We start from the raw sequence: 26,966 nt of genomic DNA on the forward strand, positions 1-26,966 counted from the left end.
TGCCCGGGCCCCCGCCTGGGCCCCGCCCCGCCCGGGCCAGCCCCGCGCGCGACCGCCCGCTCCACGTACGTACGGATCGTGATTCTTGTCGCCGTCTGCTGTCAATATACTTATAGGTCTCTTTAAAATATTTGCTGTCGACGGGGCCTCAAGTAACTCAATCAAATTTACTGTGGATATAAACAGCTGTACAACTGACAATAAGAGTGTATTGAGCCCCGTCATGCTCATCGGATGGCATTCAAACATGTGCAATGTATTTGCTAACAATAGACAAATTTTAGTATGTCGTGACGTGTGAGATTCAGAAAGCGAGCTCTTCAAAAAGAATCAAGAATTTTGCCAAGGTCTAACTACATTCTAGCGTCTAGACGGATATGTATATAGTCGATCAGAAGTTTCTTGACTCGCCGATATTTGCTCAGCTAAGTTTCTTCTGATTTTTATCGCGGTTAATGACGGTTAAGTTTAAATTTTCAATGTTCAAATTCTTGATTCTTTCCCTTTTTTAAGAGTTTTATTTTGTAAATCGATTGCACCAGTATACAAATAATAATAGATATGAAATATGGAACAATAATGTAGCGAGAGCAGTCGGACCCCAGTCATTATTACGACTACGAAATATGTTCTACTAATGAAACATTTTTCGGTTTCTAGCCATTAGGACATTATGTGACCTGGTAATACGGTATAAGGGCGCTAAGGTAGTGGTTGGTCGAAGGCCGTAAGCGGCAGAGAAATGACTGACTGACTCGTTGTACTGGCTTCTGAAGAGATGTTATACGAGCACGCAAATCACCACGTGTTCCTGAAGACGCGTTTAGTGCCAAACTAAAGTATAAGTCAATAGGCATTGTTCGATCGCCAATCGAGTCGATAATTAATTCTTGAAAAAAAGTTTAAGATGTCATAACATGCACACAAAAATATATTTATATCTGGTAACTACCACTAGCCCTAAACCAGGTTGAAGTGACGAATGAATTTTAACCTTATGGCACCTGGCCCTAGTACTACATTGCTGTTTGCAATAACTTTCATGCTATAATACTCTTCAAAAACCAGTACTACGATTGAATTGTATAAATAATTGTAACAAGAATGATGAAATAGTATATTTTGGGACTCACGGTACAGATAATTTATTTTTTATATACATGCTCTCTTTCTTTGTCTAGTTGTTAATGCTAGGTGTATCTTATGAAGACGAATTATACCTTAAACGCGCGTTGATAAGGCTGAAACAGGGGTAAACAGCAATTGTTAAAATGTTCACTTTTGGTTTTGGAAAGGCCAACAACATATAAGAGGTTTTTTATTGTCTTTCCGATGAGATTGGTTCATCAACATTACTTAACCCAGTCACATAACTGGACATGAGGATCATTTTTTTTTTGTTGGCCGAACTTTTGTTCATTTAGGGATATTAATTGTTCCTTGTATTCTGCCGATTCGTCGCTTACCCCGCCCTCTACAACGCGCGGTTGAGGTTCAGTGTTCCGAGATCGCAAGTAGTTATGTATGTAATATAATTATCTTATTTCATCCTGTCTCGATGATTTACATTTTTCGTTGTTTATCAATCTAGCAGTTGTATGTTCATGGTTTCAAATAATTGAAATGAATTAGTTGTATTTTGTTAAAAAGTAAATCGCACTTTCACACGCTTTTTTTCGGATCTTAAGGCAATACTGTTACATAACATAGTGTTTCGTCTCGTTCCCGCGCTGACCTCCACCTTGCCTCCAACGCTCACAAGACAGGCAAGATAATTTATGTCTCGATCTAGTCTCGACACCAATATACTCACATATGACGAATATAACTTTACTTCATCAGAATAATCATATTTATAATTTGAAATCATGAACATCATTGAGTTCTTGTTTGACTACCATTGTTATCTGTAAATTACAATTCATTGTTTAATTTTAAGAGCATTGTATGTTCTGTAAAATGTTGATTTTAGATATGTTTTAACTTTGGAGTGGACTCGCCCCCCATAAGGGGTGCTCTCGCGAATGTCACGGGAATAACACATGCAGGCATAGATAGCTGCGACCTGGATTGTTACACAAGTATGTGATAAGCTACGAATTACCCGTGAATATATGTGAAACAAGCAAAATACATTGATTTTGCATTTATTCTATGTCAAAGGTCCAAGTCACGTCTCGATTTAACACGGTGATCGACAAGCCCCGTCTAAGGTTACCGTGCTAAACTCTATGTGATACAAATTCTTATGGTTTATACTATTTACAAAGATGGTTTAGGTTAAATAAAGCAATAAGGTAAAATAACAAATTTATTAGTAAATATCGAAGTAATATCTTGTAATATAGTTAATATGTACGTCATGCACAAACAGGTTTAGTTTACTCACATCTTAGTCTCGAACGATATCCTAACACTTGTTGCCTTGCACTATAATTAAAAAAATCATGTACTTAATGTCCTGTCATAGTAAAATTATATTTTTTTTACGATACTGGAGTACTAAATTGATGTATAGATATAAATCATGTTCATGTCAAATATGGATGCAAATCGAATCGTTTTTTCTTTTTTTTTTGTGCATTTTTATTTTCTTGACTAAGTATTTGTGTGTTCAAAATTTTAGTCTTTTATGCTCAAAATTAGGGATCTTTCATGGTTTTAATCTTAATTGGGAAGTGTACACTGTCTGTCAAATTTATTGTACGTTATTTATAATTTTAGCAAATATTATATAATTCCTGGGTTGTGGGTTTCATCGAACCCTCCGGAGTGTATCTTACCTTGTGAACAGTTTCTCGATACCAAGTCGAAAGTAAGACGAATGAACTGTGAACCAGCAACATTTGCGACAGCGTCAGTGTGCACTGCCCCTCTGTATAGTAAATAGTGTGCGGAGTAAGTTAGCAACAATAACAACTAGCTCACCAACTCTCTGTCTCTCCCTGTCTCTTGCCAATCTCCATAGATCCTAGAATCTCACGGTCCTCCTCAGTTCCTTACACATGTTTCTCCGGCCACTACTACATTGCTAACTTACCGACACTACTTCGGCGCTGATTCCGTTAGCACAAACTAAATTGGTTTGAGGGTATTGGTGACTTCTGTCTTATTTATTAAGTCGTTTCCTCGTCACCAAAGCTGGCGGTTTCCACAACGTACCCGTAGAGGACAACAATGCTCTAATGGTAATTTAGTTTGTGAACCAGAGAACAGCCGCCTTTAGTCGTTTATAACAAATGTAAATAAACGTTTTATAGGGAAATAGTAACATATCGTGAAATTTTTATAAATAAATAATTATAGCATGTGCCAATCGAAATTCATTGAAAATGAATATTGTTTCTGTTTATTTGGCATGGGATAATAAATAATTCGTTGAGAAGTTGATAGTTTATTTTGTTGATAACCTTGAGTGTGGTATGTCTTCTGCGTACCAGTGGCGGTTGTGATCAATTATATTGTGTTGTCGACCGCGAGAGGGGAGTTTCATGTAAATATTTGTTTTAATACAATAAAGTTGACGTAAAATTTACGTTTCTTTTATTTTTTACCCTTGCATTATACTTCTATTGAATCATAACCAACAAATGGTTGCGCAGAACAAGTAAAATATATTATTATAAAAACTTTGAGTCTTATCTCAGCGTAGTACTTGAAACAGGATAAATAAAATAGCCATGATGCGCCTAAGTCGGGATTAGCGAATATTGAAATTCGGTGCAACCAATTTTATTTTTCACTATAAGTAGCTAAATGTTTTTTTAAGACTGGTTCTAAACGAATGCTGTTTTACCCTCGAACCAAATTATATCTAATATAATACTTTCCAGAGGACAGTTTGAACAGTTGAAAACGAGTTTTTATGTACATTTGATGAATTTGATGATTATGAAATTTCTGAATACCGCTTTTTTGTCACGTATTTGTGTCGTTGGCGTCCAGTGACCGTTTTTGCTTGTCACGTATATGTGACCATGGCGTCTAAAAGGTTATAATCGCTGCTTGCGCTCATGTGTAAGAGTGGAAGAGTCTTAAGATACCCTGAAATGGATCTCTCCCAGATCCATTTCAGGGTTAAATATTAGATATTTATTGTTTCCACTGGCTTCAGAAATTTACAGTGAAGCTTCTGTTATAGAAAAGAGTGTAAAAGTAGCACCGTATAAATACTGGTTGTTATCAGAACTCCTATCAACTGGGATAAAGCTCGGATGCTACATTGAGTACCCCCACACTCCGAACAGCTCGCCCAGCCAGTTCATGAGGAATCCCAGCACCAGGACCAGCACGACCACTCCTATATACACGTACGACTTTTCTACACTCTGAAAAAATATTGAAAGCTTATGATATGAACTACTGATGATAAATTAAAAATATCTTGGTCTCCAATTTGTTGGTCACTAGCAACGGCAACAGTGTCAGAAAAACGGAGAGGCCCTTAACCAGCATTGGATGGTTCCAGGCTAACTTCCGCACCTCCAATCTCTCTCGTGGTGAGTCCACTCCGCCCACCTCCTTTTGTGCGTCAAAGACATTGTTTGGTGTCTTCTGAGGGTCCTGTTGTACCGCGGTCCTCCGCATTTTGGCGGTCGTGGCTCCGGCCGCCTCCTCCATCAGAGTGTCGACGGCTTCCGCGGTGGACTGCAAATAATAGTTGAATAATTCCCAAGCTAAGCAGAGCTTGTATTATGGTAACCAGACAACTGATAAACTTACTTATATATTTCTAAATACATACAAATTATAGATAAATTACACCCTTGCAAAAAGTTTCTCCCTGAGAATCGTTTGTCAAAGTTGTGAAGTGATTAAATTGCTTAGAAGATTCAAATATTTTTACGAACTTCTGAAATAATCGTGGGTATCTGAAACGTATCGCTGTTGAAGACTTCGACGTAGCTCTTGAAGTAGCTGAGCAGGTCCTTAGTCTTCACCGTCTGGCCGCCGATCTTCTTCTGCACCAGGTTCTCCGACGAAAGCAGCAATGGCACCAGTTGATTCAAATGCGTCTGGTATTCTGGATCGATATCTATCAAGGAAGGGAAGCAGATGTAGAATTTATTGCTAAACTATCAAGTAGCACTTAATTATACGGAGAGCACCCTGATTCGCCATAGCTGTGTGCTGAAGGCTTGACAAATAAACTAATTTTTTCGCACAAATTTTCCTCACACATTTCTGGTGAAAAAAAAACCTCACCCGATAGCTTCCCAGTGAAATGGCTGTCGGTGCGGACTTTCATGCCCGGATGCGGCATCAGGAAGCAAGTGGCCTCCTCAAAGCAGCCGGTGATATGCTGCTCCAGGTGTTGACCCTCGTGGACCTTGAGCAATATATTTCAGGTGAGAAAAGTATTTTACTTTTCGCCATGTGGAAAAGCCCGAAGGTTGTTTACAAAAAACAGATGATGTTAATCTTTTGGTAGTTCCAATTGAGTTACAATTGAAACGTTCAGGTAACCATACAAACAAATACTGAAGCTTTTCGAATAAAATATTTTGCTATGGTTGACTACCTTAAGACGTTTGTCAAGCAGCTGTTGGCCTCCGACTGGTCCGTAAGGATAGTCGTGCGGGAAGGACCAGTCCCTCACGAGGAACTGCAGCCTTTGGAATGGCTTGCCAACCAAGTTATCCTTCGCGACCCGTCCGTATTCTAAGAACAACTGGAAAATAAAGTTATTTCCATATATTTTATTGAAGGCGAAGCATCATCTTTTAACACAATGGGTTTTCATAAAACATTTTGTAAGTATACATATCTGGAGGTACCTGTAGATGCTGAAGGTCATCCTCTTCTATATTCTGGGAGATGTTGTATATCAGCACGGAGGACAGCATGGTGGAGAGCGCGAACACAGTGGCGTTGTCCTTGACCGTGTAGGTCCTATCGGAGGTACCCTGCGTGTCCATCAGCAGAACTGCCACCTGGAAATAGGCACATCGACCCAATTAACACCCTTCGACCCTCCGCTTACAGTACTGTAAAACATATTCGATACAATCGATTTTAGTTTTTACATTTTGTATTATTGAAATCCATCACCTAGGACGCCTTTTACCGATGATGTTAGGGTCGGCTTTGACAAGACAATTTGCAATATATTATCACTTTTCATGCTTAGGTTTAGATAAATGACATTATATTACAGGTCTATGAATGCTCTTTTTTACAAAGTATGGCATAGCTAAGTTTTTCACAACCTTTTCTCCACTTGGCAAGCTGGCTTTGAAGGGTTCTGACCATAAGTATATGCCGGTGGTGAGTTTGGAGCCTTCGCGCCCAAAGAATCGCTTCACCGTCTCGTCCGCCGCGCCGAGCCAATCGCCCTCGCCTTTTTCACTCTCGTTGTACTGAAACGATGAAAATATACACGAGACTAATAACCATTCCACTTATTATGAATTCCTATCTTGTACGAATTGGCTATCTGCTACGATTGTCAAATTTCTTGCAAAAGTTCTTGTTTTCTATTTCCTCTCACCGTTTTATGTAAGTACCGCAAAAAGAAGTTGAGCAATAAGGACTTGCTCCTCCGATGTGCTCCAGCCACAGACACCACCACCACCGGCAGGTCCTTGACATCATCCCGCAGTAGGACCTCCTGCAGTGACTTCTCGTCCAGCACTACCCGGTGCTCCTCGTTTGGCGTCACCACCTGGATACTTTGCCCCAATATTAAGCTTCCGTCTTTAGCTGGAACAATTGCGTTTATTGATTATCGTTCGGGAATGAGCTTTGCGTATTGTATTTAAAACTAATATGAGAAAATCTATTATCTTTCAGCATGGCACACGGCAGAATTTTCTTGTAGCACTTCATATAGCTCTATGTATTTACGTATTTAAAAACAATTATTATGTGCGTACCTACAGTGTATCTGAAAAAATATTCACCTTATTTGTCTGTTTGACAAATACAATATTGGTGGTGCCGCAGAGAAAGCCTTGCCACAATGACGGCAAGACTTAGAAAAAGTATCACGAACATTTTTTTTACCGAACCTGAGACATCGTATATAAGAGACGTACAATTCAATACAAGACTATACTCACTCGTCATGTCTCACTCCGAACTGTTGTAGTTAGCAAATATGTTTAATGTAGTCCGTGCTCTACAGCGGTCAGCGGTCGACAACCAGACGATGATGGCCGACAGATATTAAATACCAACTATATTCGGGGATAAAAACAAACAAGTTTCCATAAAAGCAAAGAGTTTGTGGTTTGAGATATATATACCCAAATTATCCTTTTGTTATCTCTCTCGCCATGTTAGTAGATAGTATTTGTGTAGAATTCAAAGATAGTGTGGACTTATTAGAGGCTACTGAATACTAATCAAAAGTTCCCTCTAAGGAAAGTTGTTTTGCTTCAGAAATTTAAGTTTATCATGATATCACGCTATCACGGGTAGGGAATTGGATACGAAGCATTCAACATTAACTTTTTTCTTCATATGAAAAAATCTATTAAATATCAGTACCTACAGGGCGGAACATTCCTTGTCATTACACTGAATTTCCAAAATGCTTCGGAGAAAATGAAACTTGTGAAATGTAATCCAATATTCATTCATTCATCGACATTGTAAATAGCGGAATTATGGTCCAGGTCGGCCGGCATTTTTCCGTTTCGTTTTCGTAGGGTTTGATATTTGTCTTTGTACAAAATAGGTATATTGATAAACACACATTTGGGTTTTTTGCGTAGGTACACAATATTATTTATGGGAAAAGTCATCATCATCCTAGCCTTTTCCCTTCTATGGTGGGGTCGGCTTCCGTTATAAGGAGCGACTGCCTATCCGACCTCCTCAACCCAATTACCTGGGCAACACGATACCCCTTAGTTGGACTGGTTGGACAGATTGTTTTCTACCAAACAAGAACTACAAAACAAAAAATTTAAGAAAAGTTGGTAGAAAACAATTTGGTCCGTGGACGTCATAGCTGTCGTGCGACGGGTGTTTTGGCAGTGAGTGGAGTCTCTAAGTTGAGATCTCGTGTGAACTTACCGGTAGGAAAAGTTGTTACAAGTGACGTTATATTAGCCACCACTTCCATACATTTCACCACGTTTGATGCTTTTATCTTTGTTTTACTTTTAACAGCAAAACGTAAACTTCCAAATTCTCCTGTAAAATTGAAGTCCTTTAAAGTGTTTCTCGAAATCTCATTTCACGTCACCAGTCATGGCATACCTACTGAATTGAATAAAAGTGGGATACTCTTCTTCTTCTTGGGGTATCGTGTCGCCCAGGTAACTGGGTTGAGGAGGTCAGATAGGCAGTCGCTCCTTGTAAAACACTGGTACTTAGTTGAAACCGGTTGGACTGGTAGCCGACCCCAACATAGTTGGGTAAAGTCTTGGCTGATTATGACTCTCTTCACTCACCGCCGCTGGCGTTAGAGTCACCGTCTCCCCTAGCAAAATCTTTTGGCATCCAAGTAGAAAAATAAATAACCAAGTGCTGAGGATATCCGTTATACTAAGTATGATGTTTCATATCTCTGTTAGCGTATAACTAAACTGTAACTCTTAAACTAGGTATTTAGTGCTCATCTCAGTATTTGAATGAGCCTGAAGGAGGATAAATAAAAGATGACGTAAAATATAAAATTATCACTTTACTTAATAAAACACAAATTATCAATTCTTGTAACAGCATTTACTCCTCATTTCTAGAAGGCTGTTCAATCAGCGTTACAAAAACCGGTTTCGAGTACATACATCATTATAAAAAACACTGATGATTCAATTACAAATACATATTTGGTTTACAAAAAACTAAGCAGAGGTTTCCTAGCACTAGACCTTATATTTTTCTTAATTCACAAGAGAATTAGTACTTGATATCTACTGACAAATATTTAATAACCATATTTATATACATATAATAATACTACATATAAAAATATTCGGTCCCACAGATTTTTCATGTTAGAAAACGAATAATAAACTCTAATTTTAAACTAGCGAAAGCTACTGACATTTCCATCATAATGAAATAAGTTCCAACTTGCCGCCCCCGAAACTAAAACAAGTTTGGCTCAAACCCGTAGTTTTCGGTTTGATATAATGTTGATCATGTCGGTTCGTCCTGCTGTGTTCAAACAGAGGACTAGGGGCGAGCCATTCGCGGGGTCGCAAAGGAAGTGCGAATCTGATAAAATCTTGAAGATGCCTTCATTCCGCAATCATATCCAGAATGCTTAGAACACAGATAAATAACGATGTCATCCAGAGGATATTATATATATGTTAATTTCCCTCAATCCAGTTTTGGCACATCCTTCAATTCGTTTCTTTCATTTCCATGTTAAGCAAAGCAGTTACGAGTATGCAATAAATTATTAAAAAGATTACATTTTGTGCAAGAGAAAAACATAAGAACATTGGATTATTTAAATGAATAGTTTACCAACCTGATGCGGCATACCAAAGGCGAAATTTACTATTCTACGCATTTCCGTCCCAAATTTAAAGGTGAATTTTGTCATTGGGCAACAGTGAGTTCAACAAATTGAAACGTTTATTATATAATGTAACACAGCGCGTCAAACATTATCTTACAGTTCATGACCATGTTAACAAACATAAGTACAAGTCTTCACACGTGTGTTCCATCAGCTTTTCTTGCAGCCCCAGGCCCTAGTGTTGGTGTTACGCCTGCTTGAGATGTTGTGTTCCCTTCGCCTGATGAAAAATTATATACTGTTAATGTTAAACAATGCTTAAGGTAATCGAAGAATTTTTTAGTACACCAATAAACGAAACTAATATGTACGTACGTATGTATGTACTACAGTGCCCGTTCGCCAATAGAAAGGAGTTGTAAGATCCCTAGTAGATGCCCCATCACATATTATTATAATATAGATTAAAGTTTTCAACAAGGCCTCAGCACTTTGAACTTATGTCCCTGTGCACGCTTACAAAAGGAACGGGCCTGTTCTCATGAAGTTAATCCGTGTATGAAAGTAAATACTAAATATATTAGATGGTAAACAAATTTGTTCGGTACTTACAAAGGCATCATGTATAATTCTAGCTACGTGGTCAAGTTGCATGCCGACTTCTCTCATTTCTCCGGTCCATCTGTAACATCAATAATGATAAGCTATAGCGTGCACATTGTATTTACGCTAAGTTACGCAGTTAACAGTTTTAACGTAGACGAGCTCAACGATTAAACTGGTGTCTAGAAAACAATGCTTCGGAAGACACAAATTATTGTTTCTACTTAGTATCCAGAGGACACAGAGAAGCCTCCGTTAAGAAGTGCACTTCGTCAGAAAGGGGTGGACAAAAGTCGGCGATCATCGATGTCCATACGAGTATAGTGCATTAGCCAACTAGCAGAAGGACAGATTGCTTACCTAGAGTACCCCCACACGCTGAGCAGGCCGACTACGCCGACGACGATGCTCATGCCGAGCAGCGCCAGCAGCCGCACGCCGAGCAGGTCGCCCAGCACGCTCAGCAGGTAGCCCAGCACCAGCACCAGCAGGAACACCGCCGGCGTTGTCAAGATATTGTACATGCTCTTGGCATTATTCTGCTCTACTATAAGCACGTACTTTTCTTCTACTATCTGAAAGTAGGTAGCAAAAAGGTAACTATAATCCATAGAAAATGTAAAGAAACTTCCAACTTACTAAATCATTAGCACAGGAAAGAGTGACAAAGAAAGGAAGAGGTCTGTCACCGTGGTGCATATAGTATTCAGTTGAATGTTGAAATGCATATTTATTATGTATGCATGGCATACCTCTCCCAGTCTGTTTTCGAACTTGGTGGCTAACTCCTCTCCTCCCATCTTCTTCTTTGAGTAGAACTGATGGACCGCCTTGTCGCGCGCTTTCTTGTGCTCTTGGTACAGCCTGTCCCTGTGCATGTAGGGCGCCGAGGCCCCTGCCGCCTCCATCATCAGATTTTCGTACAAGTCTATTGCTTCATACAAGGCGGACTTGTTGTTGGCTTCGGCGGTGGCCTGTAAATATGTCATGATTACTTGTAAGTGGTTGTTTTAGAGTTCCAAGGTAGTATATGAAAAGATAATTCTTCTCCGCCCGATTAAATTAAATTATGATAAGCGAAAACAAAGGACAAGATATTTTTGCAATTCCGAATAATTATACGAACTTGTAGAATAGTCGTGGGTGTCGGAAGCGCATCACCGTTGAACACTTTGACGTAGCTCTTGAAGTAGCTGAGCAGGTCCTTGGCCTTCACCGTATGGCCGCCAATCTTCTTCTGCACCAGGTTCTCCGACGCCAGCAGCATGGGCACCAGCTGATTCAAGCACTTCTGGAATTCTGGATCGACATCTGAAAAGATGCAAATACAACATTTTAAACAGTATTATCGTTACTTTGATTTGGATGTAGTAATTTATAATTGTTTAAACAAAAACGGAAGAAATCCTCTAACCTGACAGCTTCCCATTAAAATGCTCATTAGTGGAAACTTTAAGGCCCGGATGTGGCATCAGGAAGCAGGTAACCTCCTCGAAGCACCTGTCGATGTCCTGCCGCACTCGCTTCAGCTCCTCGTGTTGACCCTCGCGGACCTGGAGCCATCAGTTGTAGACAAATAACCGTCATGTGATAACGTGAAACAGGACCCAGCGCTGGTCAGAGGAGAACGCAACTCTTCGATCCTTCAATATTGTTACAGAGTTAGAATAGAAGCAGTCACCGCAATGTCATAAATCGAAAATGTTGATTTAATATTTTAAATGTTTTAAAAAGTCTCACTAGTTTTCGTTTATCTAAGTATATAAAATATTCGCGGAGGCGTTTGGTGTTAATTTGTAGATACTAGTTGACTACCTGTAGGAGTTTGTTAAGCAGCTGTTGACCTCCGACTGCTCCGTAAGCGTACTCGTACGCGACGGCCCAGTCCCTCACGAGAAACTGCAGCCTTTGGAATGGCTTGCCATCCATCTTATCCTTCGCGACCCGTCCGTATTCAATGAACAACTGAAAAATAAAGTTATTGCCATATATTTTATTGAAGGCGAAGCATAATTTTTTAACACAATGGGTTTTCATAAAACATTTTGTAAGTATACATATCTGGAGGTACCTGTAGATGCTGAAGGTCATCCTCTTCTATATTCTGGGAGATGTTGTATATCAGCACGGAGGACAGCATGGTGGAGAGCGCGAACACGGTGGCGTTGTCCTTGACCGTGGAGGTGCTGTCGAAAGTGCCCTGCGTGTCCATCAGCAGAACTGCCACCTGGAAATAGGCACACTGATTCATTAACACCCTTCGATTCCCAACCTGCATTATTGTGAAAAATATCGAATTATATTTCTTTAGTACAATCGATTTCAATTTCATAAAAATTAATTAAAAAATATATTTACAATACCTACAGCACTTAGGTTCTAAAAAGAGGGCATACTTTCGGTATGTTAGTATCCCACAGCTGAGCGATGTACACTTGCAATATTGTTATAAATTATATAATACTCGTAAATTGTTAAAATTCTTTTAAATTATTTGTTTTCATTACCTTCTGTCCACTTGGCAAGCTGGCTTTGAAGGGTTCTGACCACAAGTGTATGCCGGTGGTGTGTCTGTCGGAGCCCCCGCGCCACGAGAAACCCTTCAGCGGGTTGTCCGGCGCGCCGAGCCACTCGTCCAAGTCACTGATGTTTTCATGGCACTGAAATGATCACATTATAATGATAACGTGACTAATTAAATCCCACTTAATACTATTTTCCTATTTTATGCGAATGTATATTAGTTGCAAATGGTTCACAATAAATATTACTTTTGTTTGTGCGTCTGTTTGTACTAAAAGCGACCGCGACGGCCCGACGGCAAATCGAGTGCACCACCCACAATCTTTGGTACTGAGGTAAAAAAATCCCGTGAAAGTCTGAAGGACCTGAAGTTCTGAAGGTCATGGCTTCATAAACGCTACGACCCTCCATCGAGTAAACGCGAGTTTGTGGCTTCAGGGAGTATTTCTAGCCACGTCGGGTACTCATCGAGATGTGGTGCCAGAAGATAGGGGGCCTCACACCGCTCTTTCTTAGCAAAAAGAACTGGCGCAAACCTGTCTTACAAAGCTTCAAAGACTGCATAGATCTGTGGCAAAATTTGTTTCAACGATTTGTCAATCTGCGTCCGATTGTCCCATTTTGTCGGCTTTGATTCGACTTGGAATAACAAGTCCAATTCATACTAGTGGCTGCACTCACCGTTTTATGTAAGTACCGCAAGAAGAAGTTTAGCAAGAAGGACTTGCCCTTCCGATAAGGTCCGGCCACAGACACAACCACCACCGGCAGGTCCTTGATGTCATCCCGCAGCAGGATCCCCTGCAGCAACTTCTCGTCCAGCACGAAGCCGTGCTCGGAGTTCGGCGTCACCACCTGGACGCCGTGTCCCACTAAATAGCTTCCGTCTTCAGCTGGGTACAAAGAAAAAAAAGAAAAAAATGAAGGATATAAGGAGGGTCTTATCTTATACACATTAATGGTCTTCAGAGCTGTGTACAGTAAGTTTATTCTATAAAATCTTAAATTCTATAAAACAACACGTGCTATTCGTCGAACTGTTTACAACGGCCTACAAGTATTCTGAATAGAATTGAATAGTAACGCTTCACTTAGTAGGAAGAAACCTCTATTATATAGTTTAAATATAACCTTAGAGAAGTTAAGCAGTGTGACGGCGACTCTGAGAGCGACGATGCCGGCTTATCAGCTCCTTTAGTCAAGTGATATTTCGACAATTGATGGTGTTAATAAAAAATCCTGTCAAGTGCGAATCGGATTGGCTATATTTACGGTTCCGCACAAATAGGCAAAACATTAACTTCTCGGTAGTCACCTGCTAACAAATTTCAGATACAGCTGATACGCTGATGGCAACAAGGGCTCAACGGATGGGCTGCATGATAAACCGTGGTGACCGAGGTTGCTGACCATTTCATCACAGCGGCAAATGCGGAGAACAAGAGGAATTCGATACGATATTTTTAAAAATGAATTTCCAAATGTCCCAAATAGTTATGACTTCATAAACACACCATCAAGACGATGACCCCTAAGTCTAGTTTCGTATTCAGTCTAGCCTTTGTATCGACACCCTTTTAACAGCATTAATAAATAAATAAATGAGAAAAGCACCAAATACCCACTTACCCGCGCACACCCCGCCATTGCAGCCGACAGTTGAATGACCTAACTTGTGTAGTTGAGTATCCATGCGTTCGGTATTTAACTCAGGACAAATTAAAAAAAATGTGTTTACGTCATCATAATTAGGTAAATGTTAACCAAACGTGTACGAATGTTATGATTTGATTTTAATCAAAGGAAAATAAATGATATTTTCTGATGGATAATTAACTATCGCTGGACGCAAAACATCTTCTTCGGCCAAAACATTTAGATAGATAGATAGAATAATCTTTATTGTACACCATAAGGAAAAAACATATTAAGTCAATACAAACAAATATGATGAGTAAAAATGTTTACTTAGTTCTTCTGAATACTTTATACCCTCACTGAGGCACTCCAGACTAGTCTAAACAAACCGCCTGGCCGTCCTGCAGTTTATGTAGTCACGAGAATGTCTAGACACACTATTTACCTCAATTGATATGTTGTGCCGATAATTATGTCGCGTGACGTCATTTACTGTAGGTTCAATATAACAAGCTTATTTATTTATATCTTTTTACCCTAGTAAGTGTTTACCGAATATGGTGCGTTGAGGATAACTTTATCTATCCTTATCTGAAATGGAATTGGGAATTGTCACCCGTAAATGGGTAGGTACGTTTTATTAATTGGATAACAGAAAACTGTAGACTAATCCAAACTAATATTATAAATGCGAAAGTAACTCTGTCTGTCTGTCTGTCTGTCTTTCTGTCTGTCTATCTGTCTTTTCTTCACGCCTAAACTACTGAACCGATTTGTGTGAAATTTGGTACAGACATAGTTTGAAACTTGAGAAAGGACATAGGATAGTTTTTATTACAAAAAATAAAAATAAAAAATAAAATTTATTACGGACATACTATACAATAGTGCCATCTATTGGTCAAATGTCGAGCTGTTCCTATGCTCCGTAGATAGATGGCGTTAATCGCGCAATGGTGTCATTACACGTGTTCGGTTCATGTTATTGTTTTAATTCATCGGAAAATCCATCAGAAAAATGTAAATAAACAGTAAAAAGGTGTAAAAAAAATAATATTAATATAATAAAAGTTTTACTACAAAGAAAATGCTCTAACGGAGTATAGATAATTCTATTAGTACTACGCGCAATGGTGTCGATCGTTACACGAGTTCGGTTCATGTTGTTTTAATTCATCGGAAAAAAGTAAATAAATAGTAAAAAGGTATGAAAAAAATAATAAAATAACATATAAAAAATATAATACTACTTTTAGTACAAAGAAAATGCCCAAACCCAAAACCAAAAATCTGCCGGAAGTCACTGTTCCACGCGAACGAAGTCGCGGGCAAAAGCTAGTTTAATATAATTATCCTTTATTTACCAACCAATTTTTGCCCTCTATATGTAGACATAGAATAATAGCAGCAAAATCAATGGCTCTCATACGTATGACCTCTGCAAAAACATTGGAACTACGTTTATTATTAACAAGAGAAGCGCGTTCTGTTCGCATCGATTGGCTGTAAGGCTGTACTCCAAGGCTGATCGGCGGGAAACATTGCTTATGCTGCGAAAATTCCATCCACATACAGAGGGCAAAAACGGTTATACTACATTAAATAAAAGCAATTAAACAAACAATTGAATATTGAATAGTTAAATTTTATATTTAACGAATAAATAATTAACGCTAAATATAAATAAATAAATAAAAATGAGTATTTACGTTATTTATAATTAAATAAATAATTAGCAGTCTAATGAGAATGTAAAGTGAATGTAATAACAAGGAAAATAAATAAAACGCTCTTAAATCTCTCCTTACCTACCTAATTATTCAAAAATTGCTATACATGATAGGGTTTCGGTACCTATCCATTTCTTTTACCAGCTGTAAATACTTAAGTATCCATTATGGATTGCAATAAACGAAGCGAGTCTCTCGATCATGTCATTACTATTTTTTTTCAGTGCGCTCTCATTGAGTCCCCACTCAAGTATATTTGCAGACATTCCGTTATTCTTCCCCTTTCACCCCGAACACGTCTAAACAATTCAACATGCCTAAGAACACTTGCACAAATTCACTTTTAATACAGTCAGAGAAACACGTCAAACTTTTTGCGTCGGGGATAACCCCTATCAAGTTATCCCCTAATCCTTATCAAGAGATATATATACGTTAAGCTTTGGAAGTATTTAATTACGAACAAAGTAGCCCTTTACATCATTTAATATCACTGCCTTAGCGTAATACCGTAGAAGCATAGTTACTTATTGTTGTTGCGCGGCAGCGACGCCGGTTGATTGACTTTAAAAGTGTCCGATCTATCTAAATCATATTATGGACATGCTAGCATGCCGATTAATTTCAGATAAGCATCCTTCAGTGTTTTTATAGGTACAGTGGATTCTGCCGCACATTCTTGAGAAAAAGAACGAAAGTTGGAAGTTTGGCCGAACAGGCTATGACGGAAGGCATTCCTCTAAATAATCTTTTTTTTTTCGATTATATATCCGAGCATAAACGACAGAATTTTGGATGGTGGCGGGATCTTTTAGCCCATAGACCAAAAGTGATTACCTATCTGACAGGAATAGGTACTTAAGCCATATAGGATCGTGTTCCTCTAGGACAGTCTTCCAGTTTCGTGAAAAGACTCCGACTACCAACCGCTTTAAATGAGATACACTGAGCTAAATGCAACACATCTTGATGGCACTTGTGTGACAAATAAATATCTAAGGTATTTTGTTTTTCTCCGGATTTTTGAAGATTTGAGTTCTCCTTTTAAGGAAAAGCTTTATGTTTAACTTAAAATGAAAAAAACGCAGGTTAAATTTGCCGCTATGCTACTATTGTCCCAGGTCCCAGGTCTACAGTACTCTGCTCAGCCGCGCTAATATGAGCGTGAGTCATAAAATACCTGTAGAAACAAAACACAACGTACCGATCAACTTGACCACTGTTTACGCAAACTTATAACGAACACATGATATAATGCACAACAAAAAACGTGTTATAACACCGCACACTTTCCACTTTTGAAATTTATACAACAGAACGAAAATAAAGTAAAATGATTACATACTCACTGGTCATATCTTACACGAAAGTATTCTTGTAATAAAACTGCACTAACGTGTGTTGTCCGCGCTTCCCAACGGTTAGAAGTAGACTGGCAGACGATGACGGCAGACGGCGCGTACCACGTCTTAGATGTAAAACGAAGGTCCAGTACTCCAGTAGGAACAAGCTGGACAATGCCTAGTTAAACCTACATCTCGTACTAAATTAGTCAACCACAGTAGGGCTCATCGAATTTATCTGGTGAGCCCATCATTGAACATCATCCGAATAAATTCTTGCATCGATGCCGCGCTGGAGTTAAACTTCTGTAGCTAACTGACAATGGTACACACCATGACGTCAGACATCTCCATAACCGAAGTGATGTCATACGTCCACGAGATTTGATCTACTCGCTGTGTCAAGGGCGGGTCTTATTTAGCTACGTAATAAACATCTGAACGCACTGAAATAATGCAAGAACTTTAATGGGTATATTCTTCGGGACTATGATATCAGAACATTAATACTGTATGTTGTGATCCAAACGCACAAACACATTCTCTGATCTTAATTTGTGTTTGGAGTTTTTACTTCGCATTTTGTTTATTTATATTTCTGAAGTAAGTAAACAAACCGAATCTCTTTGGCTTTCATCTAGCTTGACTGTGGATACCGCAGACATGACGAATAGAAGCAAAAAAAGTACAGTACTGAACACAAGTGGATTTACAAGACAACACAATTAAGCAAAAACAGTTTCCTAATATATCTAAGGTACTACATTCGGAGTCACAAAAAACGCAACTCCTTAAAAATACTTTTACCATATTTATTCGATGGCAAGAGTATGCGTGTGGTATAGCATTTGAATGGTAATTTATTTAGCTTTCAGAAAAAAACAAAGTTTATTTGTTATTGTGAATATAGGCATAAAATAAAACAAGTTATTTGTAAAGAAACAAAATAGACTTTTATTACAACAGAAAACAGTTACAAAAACTACATCAAATAACGCAATAAAACCCTCAAAAAGTAGCATAAAATATAGTGTTCTCTCCTTGCAATGATGACAGCTTCGCAGGGTTTCTGATCGACCTAATTAAATTTTCCTCCGCTTCTTTGTGGAATGTCGTCAAATTCTTCAAGTCTTGTAGTTTGGAGTATCAGGAGCAGGATTTCTTGCTCATATTCCCCGTTTCAGCTCGTCCAAAGGTGCTCGATAGGTAGCAAATCTGGACTTCGAACTGGCCAGCGCATGTAACAGAGATCTGACCCTTCTGGGGAGGCGCGATTAGTGGAACTTTTAATGTGTATTTGACATTAGTTTTTGAAAGAGTCGTGCTCTAAAGTACTAAGTTATTAATGAAATATAATTGATAGATAATTGAAAGTTCATGAAACATACTATCAGTACATACCAATATTAACCGGGTTTAAGAGTAGAGAGAGTATTTTCAAATAGGTGCGATTTTTATTTATTAATATTTAACAACGCGGAAAAGAACACCGAAAAAAACATTGTTTTAAAGTATCTATGCTTTTGAAAGTCTCTAATACACTTAAAGCAGACCATCTATTTATATCTACATCGTGTGAGAATTTTCCTAATTTTAACGGCCAATAAATAAAGATAAAATAATGATCATACAACACACGATTACATAGCTTGTAATAGAAATACTAGTATTATCAGATACGCAACATCAAATCAAAACAAAGATTTGTTGGCAAACAAGCGAAGCGATAGCGCGCGAAACAAAGCACTGGGGAATCCGCCTCCACTCCGCGCGACTGATGCCCCTCTGACGACTCAGTGCCTAGCAAAACATTACCTTATTAATGAAAACCGGTTGACTGAAAACAGTGACGGTTCTGTACTAGGATACAATAGGACCAATCTGCAAAAATCGTTCACGAATCTTTATGACTGTATGATGTCGCGTTCTTAACCATAGTTTATATTGGTTGTTACAGTTGCAGTCAATGATGTTATAGTATACTATAACACTTACTTTAGCATTGGTTGCAGTCTGTTGCTGTGTTATTATCTTTCATTACGAATTATGAGAATTTTTTTGTTGTTTTTAGGTTTGCATAGATTTCGGCTGATGCTGCGTAGCTAGTTAAGTCAATAATACTAAGGTTTAGAAAGTGCCTGAAACCGGTCTACTTGAAATAAAAATCTTTTGATTTTGTATCTTTATGATCGACCACTTTCGTACCCGACTATGTATACCCGTGAAGGTAGGCTAAGCATGACAGCCTCAATGATTACCAACAATAAAACCAAACACGCAAAGATAAGGAATATATTTTACTCTAATATTTACAACTCTATACACTTATCTATATTTCGATCTTAACAAGAAGATATTCAAAAACACGACAGAATGATTTCATTTGAAGACTTATATCATAACATTTATACATAAATGCATTTTCTTGTGCTAGACATAAATATTTATTTCAAAAATAGCTTTAATTTTGGACATAGATAAGACAGCACATGGAGTGGTATATAATTATATACCTAATAGGTATTTCGTAAGATTCAATCTTTTCGTACACTTCTGCCTACATTATACACATAGAAAATTTGACACATAAATACGAAGACAACATTATACGATTATGGGAATTCAGAGCGGGGTTATAAACACACAGGTTGACGGTAAACATACCAAGCAGGTAAAGCCACTGACAAAGTGGTCATTATTATTCGAACTTGTCTAGAACAATTATTTATCCGAGTTCAAATCATTAAATATTATTCTCCGTCATCTCTGTAATATTATTTGTTTCATTAAACGATGACGATAGACTGCTACCAATGTTTAACGATTATAAACCACGTACTTTCTTCAAATCGACTTTACATATAGGAAAAGAAGACATCAAGAAGAAATTAGAAATAAATAATTAGGTGTCATAAATCTTTAACCAACTGACCACGGATGCAGAAAATTTGGTCACAGCTCGTTATATATCTGTAGGAGAAATCCTTCGCGCTGCAGTCCGCGATGGTATGAAAATGTAGGTCAAATCCCGTATGATACATTAACTAATTAGCGCTAGGACAGCTCTCTCACTAATGAGTACACTTCGCAATTCATTACGCGTGCGTTTAGCTACAAACCACGCGCACTGAGCATTACCGTATAAACATTTTCGTTGCCGACTGTATTACTGGCTCTCAAAAATATTTTGGATACCCTGGCTACCTCATAGCACCAAGCTTTACTGTCCGTGACCCCAAGGAAACCGTGTATCGTGGGCCAAACAAAAAGTGCCATTGCACAAGATGTTATTTCTCAAATAATTGTTTTCAAATCCCTGATTTAATCCATAATATTCATATTGAGCATTCCATGACCTTCAAGATATGTAGAGTATGGGCCACAGGGTCCAAAATACACTCACTACATAGTCAATACATCACAGTCTTCCCTGATGAGATACAGAGGTAAATTGTCACACCTTACAATGATAGAGCCACAGAAAAGGGAACTAACATTCAGATAATCAAAAGTGATTAGTCATATTGGGATAAAACTATCTTTAATTCATTCTTTTGTTTCAAATCTTTCTGTCTAGACCCGATTTATGTTGAGGCTGGCTGCCAAACTCTCCCACAACCTACTTCACTTGCAATATACTTGCTATTCATATTACCAACATTATGATTTTTCGAGAAAGATCAAGATAGAATCAGTTCCAATAGTTTTATTCCAATGTATCATTAGCATAAACTCCAGAGATCAGTGATTTACTTAACTAAACATTTTCTTGATGACGCTGGTGTAATCTTTGTTGATCTTTTCAATTCTTGGTTTGAGTGAGCTTGCCTTTCGTTGTGATGCTTTGTCTGTTGGGTCTAAACGTAGAGCATTCTGGATGTCAGTCCAAGCTTCTTCATACATCTTCAAACCGGAGTGTGCGGCTGACCTCCTGTAGAGTGCCTTAGCATTCTCGGGGTCAAACTTGAGGGCTTTGTTGCACAGCTTCAAGGTAGCATCATACTCATTGAACTGTAGCTGGCAGTGTGCTAAGTTGTTGTACAATTTGACCTACAACCAGAGATATTTTTTAATATTAGTATGGCATATCCTAAGAATTCTTTTATTCAAATAGTTAAATAAAGTTTTAATAATCCTTGGAATCGTAATTTTGAATTCTGTTTAAAACAGGCATAAAAACTTATATTTAAACTAGCTGTATCATAACATCAACTAGGCTTCTAATAGGAAGTCAGACTATACCTCACCTTCAGATTGACCATATCTTTGACCACTTCCTCGCTAACCACTGCTGGGTCTAGTGGCTCAGTGGCAATCAGCATCTTCAGGGCCTTGTTAAACCTGCGGAATGCATCCACAGCCCTCCCTTGCTTGAACAGCTCCACACCACGCTCCTAATTCAAAGAGAATTTAAAATACCTAATAATACTCTTTTTAGAATCACAACTGGTCACTCACATTTTTAATCATAAGTTTTGGCATTAAAATGAATGTCAAAACTTATGATTAAAAAGTATTTTGACATATAAAAGTATTAAAACAATGACAGACACTACGTAAAGTATTATTTTATATTGTTTTCAATATGTAATTTGGAGAGCCAAGTGGCGTGTCAAAATCCAAGAAAAATAATATTTATCTTGAAATTACATCATATGTAGCATGCAGGTTGGTATCAGTAATGAAACTTGGTGTAGTCACTTTAAGTGATCTTAGAGCATCATGATAGGAAAAATGATTTTAAATACAGTGATGATGTGTAAGAATATAGCTTTCTTTTGTGTGTCACTGTCACACTAATTATGTTTTCAACAATAAAGTATAACTGTCAATCCCATGCTCGCTAAGCGCAGCGCACACAGATAACTTGAACTATCTGTAGTATGGTGAATGAAAAAGTTTTTTTTTTATATAACATCATGTTCAAGGGACTAAGAATGTTCATGAAGTACCTTGTGGTGTACAGCCGCCTCATACAGCCGCTCCCAACTCCAATCACTGATCAGCTGCTCCTCAGTCACCTCCCGCAGCTCCACCTTACACGATATCTCCTTCATGAGCGTGCCATCCTCATCTTTATACACCATCGTGGCTTCGCAAACCTCACCACAACACATTTGCTGCAGAATCAATTCAAAGTCTCTGTCTATAAAAGTATCGCAGTCCCCAATGAGGACATTACCGTCGAAAGCTCTGCTGAAAATGCGGCTTAGGGGCTCAATCTCACAACATCCTACCCCGTTCGTACATTTAACATCAGATAAAGTGATCTTGCAGCGAGCATCCTCATAGGGCACGACATTGTAGTCCCCTGGTGTTAACACCCTCTTCCGTATTTCTCGATCCTTTCGTGAAGTAATAAATGTTTCTTTCTGCATTTTAAAGCAGTTGAGTATGTCTTTTACTGATTAACACGAACTGATGTCTATAGATATAGATAATACTTGTATAACTTGTATTAGAGAATTGGAGATCGATTTTTCGAGAGTTAAAAACCCATAGAAACTTGTCAGTCGGTCAGTGTCGTTGTAAAATGTCACAATTTGTTTTGTAATATCTGACACAAACAATTTTGTTCAGAAAAGCAATTTTGATGTTATTTTTTAACTAGAATTTTCGTAGATTTCGTATCACCTTTTTTCAAAGAAGAAGGGTTAAAAAGTTGAATGAAAATTTACTAATTTTCTCACAAGTATAGGTGGAGTTTTTATTGGAACCCATTAAACTAAAAAAACCTTTGAATTTCATTTGTCAATTGTTACAATGTCAAAAACAAACAGCTGTCATTCACGCGAATTTTTCAAATTTGTAATGTCTTTTTATTAATTTTTATTTATTATTTATGTCTGTGTATCAAATTCTATAATAATATATATGATAAGGGTACCATTAGATTCGATTAGATCTCTACTTCGTGTGATATTGAAATAATATTGTGTTTAGGGTAAACATAATATTAAAGCTTACAGTAAACATTGCATACTTAGAAGGTGAGTTAAATTAAGAATGCTTCACAAAATTAAATAAATGAAGATAATAATCATTTCAACTAATTAGAAATAATAAGTTTGCCGGTATCAGCTATTAGGTATTATTTTAAAATGCTTGCCATAATATAACCTACAATCTTGTCCTAATGTTTACTTAATAAGTATACATTTCTTGTTTCAGATATAATGACGCTTTTATTAAAAAGCGTGTGGAGGAATGTCCTCAGAGGCAACACTCTGAGTAAAACTATGCGAGGGTCCAGGAACCTGACATCCAGTTGTAATAAATATTTAATATTATTTTTCCCTGTATTTACATTTTAAGGAACTTGGCCAGTAACCAGTAATTTATTATTTTTTATGTTTATAATTTTGTCAGCAATTTATTTTAATACTTATTTCTTTCTTGGTATAACCAGCGATGCATGTCATGAAATCACGGGATGATGGTCCAGGTATCAAGTCATTGAATACCACTTTTATCATTACATATTATACTAAAAATTTAAATTAGAAACTGTAGAAAATTTTAATCTTAGCTTGGTGTCATTAAATTATTTAATTATCACAGTTTAATCATCTTAAAGGGACCTTTTAAAGAGTTCATGTGGTACTTATTTTTTAATTAAAGAAAAAATATTACATAGATCTTTGATCTTAGCCTTTAGTGTACCAATATTATCAGAGTATGTTTATCTAAGAGTACCTTTTCTAAACTTATTTATTTTCTTCTGTATTTTATGATTTTAAATATTTAAGAAAAAAAGAAAAACATATTGCTTCATATTAAATGTTTTTTCTAATAATATAATAATGTGTCAGTGACGGCTGAGTTGCCCCGGGCGCGGTCCCCAGACGCCGTGATGAAGAGCCTCAAGTCAGCGCCCAGCGCAGCCGAGATTCTGGCCGCTGTGCAGTCCAACATGGCTGTCATGAACCACAAGCACATGCTGCAAGCACTTCGCTGCTTGTTTGAACTTCAGAAGGCTGGCAAGTAAGTCTCACAATGCACTTGCTATGTTTGACACTGTATGCAGACTTTTTGCTATAAAATATAAATAATTTTTGTTCTTTGTTTTCCAGTCTTGATCAAGACACTGATAAGCTAGTAAAGAATCCAACATTCAGCACTCTATGTCAGAACTTCAAGAAGCACGCGCGCGAGCTCCACGTAAACGAGGCCATCGAAGCCACGAAGGTGCTCTCGTTCCTGAACGTGCCCGCGGACTCCGTGATCGTGCAGACCATGCTGCAGCTCATCAAGTGCAACATCAACCTGCTCGGCCTGCGGCAAATCATGTTCCTAGATTTCTTAATCTCAAAGTTTGATCAAAAGAACCATTTAATCGATGCATTCAAACTCGCGCTGCCGCTAGCTTTCCAAATACATTTGCCGAGTGAGCTCGACAATCAGGACCTCCCGCTGCTGAAGGACATGCTGGCGTTCTGCTCTACACACGACCTTCCGGACCGGTACACTAACGAAGTCGTGACAGGCTTGTTGCTCCACGACCAGGTCATAGACGCGCAGGTTGCCAAGTCTATCATATGGTCTCTGTGCCAGGTCAACTGCACAGAGGAAAGGTATCCGACCCGCGTGCAGCTGCTCCACATTTGCTATGACATACTGGCGCAGAACATAGAGCACCTATCGTACGACGAAGTGCTCATGACAGCAGCCAGGATCAAAGGCAGGATCCTGGAGAAACATCCGGAGTACTACCACGAGCAGCTAATGGACGCCATTTCTAACTACGTGGTTGCCAGTGAAGTGAGCTTCGATAAAGGGTTGCTGGTTGCCAGGATTATGTCCAGAATCGTAAGTATTGAGTTACTTCCCGTAAAAACATGTGTTAACTTTGTATTGATATTCAGCTACGAATATTATTTGTATCCAAAGAGAAGTAACATCAACTGATATTTGCCTAAACCTGCTAAATTTTTAACGTTATTTTTCAGTCACACACAAATTTAGGGCTCATAGAATACCTATGCAAGACAGCAGCGCTGAACCCCGGCACATTGTCCAAGGCCCGCAGCAATATCTTGTTCGGCTTCATCAACTGCCTCTCCAACAACAACTACACTCCCGAAGCAGAGCAGTGGCAGGAGCTCAAGGGTCAGATCGAACAGAACCCAGTGTTCGTGGGCAAGAGCACGACTCTACCGTGGACCAAGATCTGTCTGGAACTGGCTTCACTAGGGTACTATGACGACAAAGTACTCGAAAAGGTGTTCTCTCCAGAAAATCTGGCAACATTCAAAGACAAAGAGAGCAATACATTAGATTATCTTCAACTGCTCACATTATACGAGGCTGTGAAGGAGTTCTATGATGACCAGTACGAGCTGCCCGACGAGCTGCTGGAGAAGGCCAAGTCCATGTACCCCATAAACAAGAAGACTGAGCTGCTGGAGGAGCACCTGGCGCAGGGCCTGGGGGGGCTGGAGTACATCGCCAGGAACGTCGTGCTACCGAATGGGTTCATAGCCGGTAAGCCAAAATATACCTTATTCCTAGGACAGTAAGGTATTTCGTCCCTTGACTTTATATTCGACGCCTTATGTGAAGCCTAGCCTTATGTAAGTCTAACACTGTAGTTTGTTGTAAGTTTTATTCTTCAGTTTCTCTTCTCTACGTCCAGTTTTATATTCGTTTACATCCATTTTCAAAATCCATACACATTTATATTCAAAATCCTCTCGTTCCTGGTAGCATTACAAACAAACACCTCGTACAGTCGTAATTTGACTTTTTCAGATTGTCTGATATGCCTAAAGGGAGGATATCCAGTCAAGTTACAAGTTGCCACAGGTGACTTGAGGGTGCCCATTGAATACTTAAACGTCCCTACAGGCAGCGTTGTGTAAGTACTACTCTTATACTTGATACAGACTCAAAATATTATGAAACATAATCTCAATTTTAAGTTTATACTTTTTCTCAATATTTATTTTGTGTATCCATAGATAGGCATAATTTCTACAGGGTTGTAATTTGTATTATAGATACAGGGCGCTGTTAATTTGTTTTTTTTTTTGTGTTGTTTTTCATAACTTGCTTCATAGCCTATTTTTTAAATAACGATATGATTTTGAAATTTGAAATTCTGTTGTTCAGTGTGTGCGTCCTCAACTTCCAAGCGGGTTGCTTCTCGATGAACAGCAACCGGCTGCGCGGCACGTTCCGGCTGGTGCTGGACATCCTGGAGAAGCAGGGCTACGCGGCCGTGGCCGTCAACACGGCGGAGTGGCTAGCCGCGCCCGCGCACGAGCGCACGCCCTACCTCATGCGCGAGGTCGGCTACAAGTGCGGGGAGATCGGCATGCGTCTGTCGGCCACCTGAGCCCCATGCCGGGGATATGATATGCTGTGCTCACATCCGGACGGGGGTCATCAGAAAAATTCAATGTGATAATAAATTACGTCTGTTTCTGATTCCTTTGCTTTTCTTTTTTTGTGTTTTTGCTTTTTGGAAATTGATTTACTATAAGACAAGTCTTCTTCTTCTTGCCCATCTTTCTTGCCTGTATCGGGACCAACATGTACTGTAGACACGGGAGAGTATATTTTGAGAGTGCATATTTTGATGTTTTGTCTTGTTTTTTTTTAAACCGGAACTTAATAAGTATTGCCAACCGCAAAAATACTTTTCTCCTTTAAATCGATTTCATTACAGTGTAAAATTATAGGAGGAGTGTAAAAACTATGTTC

At 38.5% G+C, this 26,966-nt stretch overlaps 4 protein-coding genes across 6 annotated transcripts; 1 reads left to right on the top strand and 3 right to left on the bottom strand.

Moving 5' to 3' along the window:
- Positions 1-4,723: 4,723 nt before the first annotated feature.
- On the bottom strand, positions 4,724-7,068 carry LOC113505006 (atlastin-like). The gene is made up of 7 exons (XM_026887523.1): positions 7,062-7,068; positions 6,538-6,702; positions 6,210-6,385; positions 5,778-5,933; positions 5,522-5,671; positions 5,206-5,329; positions 4,724-5,035 (listed from the first exon to the last, which is right to left on the bottom strand). The coding sequence occupies exons 1-7, from the start codon at positions 7,066-7,068 to the stop codon at positions 4,833-4,835; spliced, it is 981 nt and encodes a 326-aa protein (XP_026743324.1). The 3' UTR covers positions 4,724-4,832.
- Positions 7,069-8,615: 1,547 nt separating this feature from the next.
- On the bottom strand, positions 8,616-17,403 carry LOC113504945 (atlastin-like). Its single transcript, XM_026887466.1, has 11 exons — positions 17,268-17,403; positions 13,232-13,443; positions 12,535-12,687; positions 12,099-12,254; positions 11,843-11,992; positions 11,442-11,580; positions 11,154-11,338; positions 10,780-11,001; positions 10,388-10,602; positions 10,037-10,106; positions 8,616-9,704 (listed from the first exon to the last, which is right to left on the bottom strand). Exons 1-11 carry the CDS (start codon positions 17,272-17,274, stop codon positions 9,672-9,674), a joined length of 1,542 nt encoding a protein of 513 aa, XP_026743267.1. The 5' UTR covers positions 17,275-17,403; the 3' UTR covers positions 8,616-9,671.
- A 2,136-nt stretch (positions 17,404-19,539) lies between these two features.
- Positions 19,540-22,639, bottom strand: LOC113504947 (70 kDa peptidyl-prolyl isomerase-like). Its single transcript, XM_026887468.1, has 3 exons — positions 22,214-22,639; positions 21,509-21,655; positions 19,540-21,311 (listed from the first exon to the last, which is right to left on the bottom strand). Exons 1-3 carry the CDS (start codon positions 22,637-22,639, stop codon positions 21,015-21,017), a joined length of 870 nt encoding a protein of 289 aa, XP_026743269.1. The 3' UTR covers positions 19,540-21,014.
- On the top strand, positions 21,794-26,692 carry LOC113504943. 3 transcript variants are annotated; one of them, XM_026887463.1, is made up of 8 exons: positions 21,794-21,929; positions 23,433-23,531; positions 23,671-23,706; positions 24,074-24,245; positions 24,335-25,070; positions 25,211-25,745; positions 26,013-26,118; positions 26,373-26,692. In XM_026887463.1, exons 2-8 carry the CDS (start codon positions 23,438-23,440, stop codon positions 26,596-26,598), a joined length of 1,905 nt encoding a protein of 634 aa, XP_026743264.1. In that variant the 5' UTR covers positions 21,794-21,929; positions 23,433-23,437; the 3' UTR covers positions 26,599-26,692. The 3 variants fall into 3 exon arrangements, with proteins under 3 accessions (XP_026743264.1, XP_026743263.1, XP_026743265.1); XM_026887462.1 differs by lacking the exon at positions 21,794-21,929 and adding an exon at positions 23,062-23,251; XM_026887464.1 differs by lacking the exons at positions 21,794-21,929; positions 23,671-23,706 and adding an exon at positions 23,063-23,251.
- Positions 26,693-26,966: the final 274 nt, after the last annotated feature.

Source organism: Trichoplusia ni, chromosome 23 (assembly GCF_003590095.1).
Source record: "Trichoplusia ni isolate ovarian cell line Hi5 chromosome 23, tn1, whole genome shotgun sequence".
Taxonomy (NCBI): Eukaryota; Metazoa; Arthropoda; class Insecta; order Lepidoptera; family Noctuidae; genus Trichoplusia; species Trichoplusia ni.

Coding starts and splice junctions, on each gene's coding strand:
- LOC113504947 (XM_026887468.1), bottom strand. CDS start 22,639: ATGCAGAAAGAAACATTTATTACTTCACGAAAGGATCGAGAAATACGG. Junction 21,656..22,213: donor AGGCGGCTGTACACCACAAG/GTACTTCATGAA, acceptor TCTTTGAATTAG/GAGCGTGGTGTGGAGCTGTT. Junction 21,312..21,508: donor AAGATATGGTCAATCTGAAG/GTGAGGTATAGT, acceptor CTCTGGTTGTAG/GTCAAATTGTACAACAACTT.
- LOC113504943 (XM_026887463.1), top strand. CDS start 23,438: ATGACGCTTTTATTAAAAAGCGTGTGGAGGAATGTCCTCAGAGGCAAC. Junction 23,532..23,670: donor CAGGAACCTGACATCCAGTT/GTAATAAATATT, acceptor TGGTATAACCAG/CGATGCATGTCATGAAATCA. Junction 24,246..24,334: donor GAACTTCAGAAGGCTGGCAA/GTAAGTCTCACA, acceptor TTTGTTTTCCAG/TCTTGATCAAGACACTGATA.
- LOC113504945 (XM_026887466.1), bottom strand. Junction 12,255..12,534: donor GCTTGCCAAGTGGACAGAAG/GTAATGAAAACA, acceptor GCCTATTTCCAG/GTGGCAGTTCTGCTGATGGA. Junction 9,705..10,036: donor GAATTATACATGATGCCTTT/GTAAGTACCGAA, acceptor ATTTTTCATCAG/GCGAAGGGAACACAACATCT.
- LOC113505006 (XM_026887523.1), bottom strand. Junction 5,934..6,209: donor GCTTGCCAAGTGGAGAAAAG/GTTGTGAAAAAC, acceptor GCCTATTTCCAG/GTGGCAGTTCTGCTGATGGA. Junction 5,036..5,205: donor TTTCACTGGGAAGCTATCGG/GTGAGGTTTTTT, acceptor CTTCCTTGATAG/ATATCGATCCAGAATACCAG.